Here is an 8838-nt window from a genome sequence, read left to right as displayed (position 1 = left end):
AACAATTCTGGTCTACATGCTTCCTCATTCACACAGCAGCAGCTGCCCTGTGCACACTGAGCCACCTCACCCCGGGGAGGGGCTGCCAAGAGCTCCGAACTCCCAGAGCTGAGATAGGGCAGCCGTTCCGCTGTCCAGTCAAGTCAAACTTGTGCCTGAGCTCCAGATGTTATTTAGCACACCAAGTGGTTAACTTACGGTTCCTTTTCCGTGGATGGGGCCACTTTGATTTGTACATCTGCCCTTAGTTACTTCGCTTGCCTATTTCACCAATATAGAAACTGTGCTCACTCATATTCACAACCTGCCTTATAGGTTTACAACGAAGTTGAACATTCTTTTAACCTTCCCCACCCACCCCCCCCTTTTTTTTTTGAAACTGAGAATTATTTGGTTAAGAAATAGTCTAGCTTACATAGGTATTTTTTAAATATATTTTATTGATTTTTTACAGAGAGGAAGGGAGAGGGATAGTTAGAAACATCAATGAGAGAGAAACATCCATCAGCTGCCTCCTGCACACCCCCTACTAAGGATGTGCCCGCAACCCAGGTACATGCCCTTGACCGGAATCGAACCTGGGACCCTTCAGTCTGCAGGCCGATGCTGTATTCACTGAGCCAAACCGGTTAGGACCATAGGTATTTTTTCTTCAGGGATTCAAATAGTCCTTTGGCATTGTGTACTGCCTCAAATTATTATTATGAATATTAATATTGGAGTGACTGGCTTAATGTAATTTTCTGGAAACCATTCCAATTAAGCCCCCTAACCACTTTAAAAAAAAAAATAGTGGATAAGCACTCATATTGATAGATCTTTACTTTGTGCCAGGCATCATGTTAACACAGATCATCCCATTTAATCCTCACAACTGCCCCATGAGGTATATTCTTGTCTCACTTGGAGTCCCCTGAAAACAGAGCTTGAGACAAAGGCTTTATGTGGTAGTGTTTTGGGGAGGTGATCCCTGAGGGCACGAATGAGGCCTAAAGAAACCCAAACAGGAAAGGAAGAGGAAGTCAGTAAGAATTCATTACTGAGACACCATTGTGGGCAGCAGGGACTTAATTCTGCCTCACTGCCTGCGATATGGACAAATGCCTCTCACAATTGTCCGGGAGGACAGGACAGGGACATTTATCCACTGGTTCCCATGGCACAGTGATCAGGGGTCACCCAGGAGCAAGGGAGTTCTCACAGGGCAGAAAGCAAAGCAAGGCCATGACTGCTCTCTGGGAAGGGAGTGGATGCAGCCAGCAGTGGCCCACTGAAGGTGGGGCTCAAATCAGAGGTGAAGTATTCGAACTGGGGCAAAAGACTCTGACACAGTGACTATCGCCCTATTTTACAGACAGAAAACCAAGACACACCGTGGTTACCTCACCTACGCAGGTCAGTAGGCCGGTCAGTGGTAGAGCCAGTCCTCAAACACGGGCCAACGGGCCCCGAAGCCCAGGGGCCTGGCCATGTGCTATCAGCCCCACCACGCGCGGGAGGAGGAAGGCTGTGCCCCAGTCTCCCCTGGAGAGGGAGCAGTCTTTCCACCAATTCAATATGGAGACATGTTCGTGACATTCGTTGCACTTTCTCCTTTGGGAATTCATTTTTAAATTTGCAACAATATGCTACTGCAATGCTGCCATCTGTGTTTATGGGGGAAACAAATACTTTTCCTTTGAGATCATGTAGGAAGCCAGAGGTTCAGATGGTAACTGCCACTTGAGGGAAAAGAAGAAACAAAAAACACATAGCTCATACAATCTCTTTTTGAGTTCAGAAACTGCTCTTCAATTTTTTATTAAAATGTAATGCTTCAGAGAGTATAGAAATACACCCGACAATGACCTGTTAGAAGTCAACCATTTGCTTCAAACATACAGAAGAAATACCTACCAAATTCTGCCTCATCAGAGTTTATTCAGTTGTACATATATATTATCAGAACGACACCAAAGTGACTACATTTGACAGATTCTTCTAAAGTAGACACAATTTTTCTGACAGATTATGTTTCCCCTTGACGAAAGTTGCAACAATTGTGCAGGTTTTGAAAGATAAGCTTGAAGGGCCACATATTAACTATCAGGGCAAGGAGCTGCAGATGGCATGCACACAGGGTCCGGAGGAGGAGGCCCTGGGGAGGGAGTGGCGGTCCCCGAGCACACAACACTTCGAGGAGACAAAACACACAGAGGAAGGGTCAGGGTCACATTCAGGAATTATAAGACATCACACTCAGGAGAGGAGAGGAAAAGGCGACTCCTTATACAGTCTTGTGCTGCCTCCAAGGGACTAGGACCAGTGTGGTTTCAGGAAAGGATGGCCTTTGGGATGCGGTGAGCAGGCCCACTTTCCTTCAGGCTTTCTCAAGGCACTGGATGGGCTCCCTTGCATACTATTAACAAAAACACAACGCCCTAGAGAAGAGCAGCTGGCACCTGGTTTGCCCTCAGGAGGAGTAAGGTGTCCTCTGCAGTTTGAATTCAGCCTGGTGAAATGCATGAGGGGCCTTGAACTGCCTGGGAGCGCCCCCGGGTCTAGTCATGAGGACACTGTCTTCCCTCTTCTATCCACTCTGGGAAAGAGGAATTGGAGAGCTCACCTGGGCTACTATATGTTGCCATGGCATTTTACGATTAATTCTTTTTCCCTGTTTTGTTCCTCCTTTGTGTCCAAAATGAAGGGAGAAATCACAGTTGCATAAGCGGACTGAAAATGAGACTGGCCCGCCGGTGTCTGGAGCCCTCCTCAGAAGGGGACCCTTTTGGGCAGAACCACCTTTCCTAACCAAGCAGTTTAGCTTGATGTGTCCAGCGGACCCAGTATACACTAGCTTTGCATTTTAAAATCACCTCTGAATTACAAAAGTTTGCATGAGATCATTTTTTTTCAATATACGTTACTTCTAATGACTGCTATGTAGCACCTTTCAGGCGAGATCAAGTGGGAACAGAAAAGACTACAGTGTGTGGACAAGACTACGGTGTCTTTCTTCTCTACCTCGAAGCTTCTCTCTCATTTGTTGAAAATAAATAAATAAAATAAATAAAATAAGGGAGAAAAGACATAGTAAAGAGCTTGCAGTGTTTTCCAACCAAAACTGCAGACATGTCTTTCTGAGGCCATAGTGATGCCTGGGAATGTCAGGATAACCAAGGACAGATTGTCTCACTTACCACCAGGCACATCTATTGCCACATCTGTCAAATGTGGGCAGAAGGGCCATCCCTTATCCACATCCCAGTGGAAAGGATGACGGGCATTGGGAGGAACTGCGAGACATATGATCAGACCTTCCAAAGAAAAGGTGTCAAATGCCAAGTCCCTATCTTCCCTGGAGGTACAGATCAATTTTAAATATATTTGACATACTTATGTCCATCAAATAGGCATTTTCTTTGTGCCCACACCACTCCATAGTTATCTTGGGCTTCCCTTGGAGTGGCCCTGCTCCTTTGAGCTCAGGGATGCTTTTTCTCTCCGTGTATTCTCTGCTGGACTCAGAGAACTGAGGGTCCCCAGAAAACAGACATGGGGTACCCACCCCAAGACCCAGTCCACAATGCCCAACTTTTGTCTCCACAAAGAGGAACATGGACTTACTAAGGACATGAATCACTGAGATAAATATATATATACTCCCTCAATAAAAAGACATTGACTTTATATAGATTTCCCTCTCATTCAAAAGCATCTGGCCCAGCCAGGAAAAGTCAACCCACTCTGGTTGCAATGAGATCATACAAATCACAGGGCCAGAGGAAGGGCCGGCCGGAGTAGGGGAGCTCCCTGCTGCTACGAGGGATTTTCAATCCTTGCTAGGAGTCCACCTTTGGAAAGACGCTCACTTTATTGTTTCTACTCATCTTCCACTCCACCCTGCCTACCTTTGGCATCTTTGTCTGGATCAGCTCTTCTGGGGTGTTACCCAAGGGGGGCAGCAGCCGCTTTTTGCTGTTTCGGGTCTCTGAGAGCCACTGGGGAGGCAACTCAAAAGGACCAAAACCAAATTGCAGGGAATACTTGCCAGGGAATGTCTCAGGTTCCACAGGGGCTGCTGAAGCCACCTGGGATAGGGAGTCCACTGTGCCCAGGGGTGGCACAGGGGGCGCAGACTGTGGCCCCTGCTCTCTCTCCAGGCAGGTGCTAAGTATCTCCTTGGCCTGGAGGTCGGCAGAGCCAGCGTACTTGGCTTCGCTCTCTTCCTCATCCTCCGTGGACTTAAAGATCTGCTGCTGCCCGATGTGGAACATCTCCAGCAGCTGGCTTCCTGAGCGCACACTGGGCTCCAGGCTGACGTCGGCCAGCCCACTCCCTGTACTCACCACGTTACGGCGACTGTACCGGTGGTGTAGCTGTACTAAGGTCCCCACCAAGCACTTGCGGACAGATTTGTTCACAGTTAGAAAGAGCACAGGGTTTGCTAGCAGAGAGACTTTCGGCAGCCAGATGGCAGTGAGCAGCAAGAAGACAGAAGTGTCAGGGATGTTGAGCACAGTCTGGTAGACAACCAGGGTAGCGTACGGCACGCTACACAAGATGAAGACCATCACCATTGAGAGCAGGGTGGCGTGCAGCTCGGCCTCCCGCTGGGAGGCGTAGGGGATAGAGATGGTGTTCTGTGGAGTCCGGAGCGCTGCTATGATGACCTTCTTCTTCTGGCTGGCACTCAGGGCCCGTCGAATCAGTATCAAGAAGAGGAAGACCATAGCCACAGGCACAATGACCGTGGTGATGTTATAGACCAGAACGTATACCAGGTGGCCCAAGGAGTTGCTCCAAACTTCGGTGCAGGTGGACATGGCATAGATGTCGGCCACATTGGTCACTGCAAACACTGGAATGCTGGCCACCACTGCATGGGCCCAGATGTACATCACCAGTTCCCGGGACTTGGCATCAGATATTTTTCTCTCCAGAGGATATAGAACTGAGTAGTACCTGCAAAATGCACACATAAAATTCATTTCACAGGAGAAGATACGCTTTAAATTAGGGGACTCTCTATTACCAAAAGTAGGAGAGACGGAAAAAAGGGTCAAGTTCTTTTATTCTGCCTAAGAAAGAGGGAACCACTGGGGAAGTTAGGCAGCCAGACCTTAAATTTTGAGGACTTTGCTGTACAATTCATAACTAGCTTTATAATTATTGCCACCAAGATTAAATTCCAAAGAGTGCTCAATATAAAGGATGCCTCCATCTGCCATAAAGACATCTATTTTTCAGTTTAAGGCTAATTTGTAAAAAATTGATATATTAACCTTACAGCTGCTCAGGGCAGGACCCAATATTAAGGATGGACTCTGGCAAAGTCCTTCCACAAAATCAACTGACAAAAATTATGCCTGCTCAATAGCTATTGTCCCCATGATAATCACTTAGTAACTCTAAGAGCAAATAATAGGTCTAAAATGCCTGCATGTTAAAACTTTTTTCCTTCAAGCCTAACTTGATTATTCTATAACCACCTAATCAGAATTCAGAAAGCACCCTGCTTCCATATCAGCAATGATTTGGTAGAACTGAGTAGTTCTACAGACCCTAGAGCCACATCTGTCAGGAAAGGGTTTCCACTAACCATCAGAATTGTGGTGATTATCAGAGATTAGCTCTGCCCACATCACTGCAGTCAGCTAATGCTGGAGTCAACCTTACAACCCTATTAACATTCATTCATTCGTGAGGCCAACTAAACACGAATGCTTTCCTGTCACAAGAGTTTCTGAGCACCACCTATGTTTAGGCACTGAGTTACAAAAAGAAGAAAAGATATACAGGGATGTTTCTAAAGTTAATGCAGGCGGGGTGGGGGGAGCATGCAAACAATTATAAATGAGGAGGTGATGGCTCTACTAGAGGTAAGCACAAAGGAAGTATGGGAAAGGGAGCACCTGGGAAAATGTCAGGAATGCTCCAGCTCAGGGAGATACGATGCAAACACAACATGACCACAGATGATCAGAGATGTATGGAGCACGATGAAATGGGTTCTAGATATCTTTCTGGGAGGGGGGAAAAGGAAGAAAAACACATAAGTTATGCATGCTCTCCATCTTATTTCTCTGAGTACAGATAAAGGTTTCTACCCACGCATGAAAACATGCTCAGGAGTCCCCTGGCTCTGATTCTTATTTGCTAACTGGCAGATAATGAACCCAGGCTTCCAGGCATTTTTGCTTCCATTATGTATCGGGAAATAGGCTGCAACACAGGCTCATTACAAGTAATTTTGTTAGTATATACACCTCTAGAAAATAATGCAGGAAGTGTAGGTGGCCTCCCAATTAACTTGCTGATTCAGTGCCATGAAACAAATATCCGTGAAAGAAGTGAGAGAAAGGATCATTTTCCCTTCACCTTCATGCACACCATATTTAGCTTACGGGTAATTTGTATCTCTGAATAATAAAATAGGATACTAACAGTCTTAATTTTCTACTAAAAGGACTTTGTTTACCTTTTAAAAAAAGAATGGCAAGTACACAGTAGATTGTCTGATGGAAAGAAAGTAAGGATATTTTATTGTTAGCATATTTTCCTCTCTAAGGTCAAAGGCCCAGAAATAACCTACAGTTATTATTGCATTGATTCTAAGTATAACAGAAAAGTATTCAAAACAATGTGTTCTGCCCTAGCCGGTTTGCTCAGTGGATAGAGCGTCAGCCTGCAGACTCAAGGGTCCCGGGTTCGATTACGGTCAATGGCATGTACCTTGGTTGCGGGCACATCCCCAGTGGGGGGTGTGCAGGAGGCAGCTGATCGATGTTTCTCTCTCATCAATGTTTCTAACTCTCTATCCCTCTCCCTTCCTCTCTGTAAAAAATCAATAAAATATATTTTTTAAAAAACAACAATGTGTTCTCACTCTTGTTGAATTCTATTCTTTAAAAAATTTCAGGACTCACAGCAGTATTATTCACAATAGTAAGAAAAAGTGGGAACAACCCAAATGTCCACCAACTAATGAATGGATAACAGAAGTGGTACAGCCAAACAAAAGACTATTATCTATATATACAAAAGCCTAAGCGACCCTTACGGCAGAACAAACAGAATGACTGGTCACTATGATGTGCACTGGCCACCAGGGGGCAGACGCTCAACACAGGAGCTGCCTCCTGGTGGTCAGTGCACTCCCACAGGGAGAGTGCCACTCAGCACTGCTACATCCCCCGAGGGGTCCCGGACTGCGAGAGGGATGTCTGACTGCCGGCTTAGGCCTGATCCCAGTGCTGTTCTCTGTAGAAGGTAGTCAGTCTAAACAACTCAGTGACTCAGGGAAGCACAGGGAACTTAGGATGAGCCTGCCACCACACTTGTCTCACCCACTCAATGTTGTTCACAGGACAGACCATGGTGGCCCAGCCCATGCGTGTGTAGCAGCTGCTGAAGCTCAAGCAGCAAGCTGTGCAGCAGCAGAAGACCATCCAGCCACAAGCCAGCAGTCAGACATCCCCTGAGAGGTCCCAGACGGCGAGAGGTCACAGGCCGTGCTGAGGGACACCCCACCCTTGCACAAATTTCATGCACTGGGCCTCTAGTTCACTAATAAAAAATAATGAAGAAAGTTGTTAAGAGAGTAGATCCTAAGAGTTCTCTTGATAAGGAAAAACAATTGTTCTTTCTTTTATATCTATACTAGAGGCCCAGTGCATGAAATTTGTGCACTGGGGGGGTGTGTGTCTCTGAGCCTGGCCTGTGCCCTCCAGGACCCCTCACGGGATATAGCAGTGCACCAAGCAGCAGGCAGCCAGGGAGGAGCCCGAATTGGGACTGGGTGCTGCGTGGCTCACGCTTACCCCGGCCCACTGCGCCTGCTGCCACAGAGTTGGGAGAGACTCCCACCATGGCAGCTGTGCTCACCAGCCATGAGCCCAGCTTCTGGCTGAGTGGTGCTCCCCCTATGGGAGCACACTGACCACCAGGGGGTAGCTCCTGCATTGAGCGTCTGCCCCCTGGTGGTCAGTGCACATCATAGCAACCGGTTGTTCCGCCTTAATGCTCGTTTAGGCTTTTAATGTATAGATGAGATGATGGATGTTAACTAAACTTATTGTGGCAATCAGTTCACAATATATTCAAGTCCTCTATGCTGTACACCTTAAACTTACACAGTGCTGTATGCAATCATATCTTAATAAAACTACAAAAGAAAAAGGAATGAAGTACTAATACATGCTACAACATGGATGAACCTTGAAAACATTATGCTGAGCAAAAGAGCCAGACATAAAAGAACACATACTGTATAATCTTACTTACATGAAATGTCCAAAAATAGCAAACATACAAAGACAGAAAGTATAGTAGTGGTTGCCTACGTCTGGGGTGGGAATGGAGAGTGAGTGTAATAAGCATGAGGCTTCTTTTCTTTAGGGTGATGAATCTGTTCTAAAGGTCAGCTTTATTGATGGCGGCACAACTCTATAAAGATATTAAAATTCATTGACTTATACACTTAAAACAGGTGAATTTTGTGAAACATAAATTGTTATCTCAATAAAAATGTTGTTTAAAAAACTCTGAGAAAAGTCCACAATGTGGTCTGAAGACTTAAGACCTCACTAAGCAGGTAGTACAAGGGGCAGTTGGAAGGACACCTGCTATAAATACAGAGTGGCTCAATGCAAAATTCATGAGGGCTGTAACTGCATCACCAGGATGTCATTGACTTTTCACTGTGATATTCCAGTGCTGTGCAATGGTTCTTTCCAGATCTTCAAAGGTCTGTTGTTGAGCATGGAAGAGACATGTGAAGTTACTGTAGAGCAGTCATGACAAAGTGGCATTGCATGGTACACATTTAGCTTGCTGAGGGATTTGAGTGTTCCACAT

General features: G+C 45.9%; 1 protein-coding gene across 1 annotated transcript in view; it reads right to left on the bottom strand.

Moving 5' to 3' along the window:
* Positions 1 to 1608: 1608 nt before the first annotated feature.
* GPR176 (G protein-coupled receptor 176) overlaps positions 1609 to 8838 on the bottom strand; it is an 81200-nt gene continuing 73970 nt past the window's right edge. The window contains exon 3 of the mRNA XM_070405134.1: positions 1609 to 4944. Within this exon, the coding sequence (XP_070261235.1) occupies positions 3822 to 4944 (1123 nt within the window). The 3' untranslated portion in view covers positions 1609 to 3821. The remainder of the gene's footprint in view (positions 4945 to 8838) is intronic.

The sequence above is a fragment of the Myotis yumanensis genome, unplaced genomic scaffold, assembly GCF_028538775.1.
Source record: "Myotis yumanensis isolate MYYU_CA2020_CCGP unplaced genomic scaffold, mMyoYum1.0.hap1 SCAF_1, whole genome shotgun sequence".
In the NCBI taxonomy this organism is placed as follows: Eukaryota; Metazoa; Chordata; class Mammalia; order Chiroptera; family Vespertilionidae; genus Myotis; species Myotis yumanensis.
The sequence above is the reverse complement of the archived record's forward strand: the minus strand, read 5'-3'. Positions and strand labels throughout refer to the sequence as shown.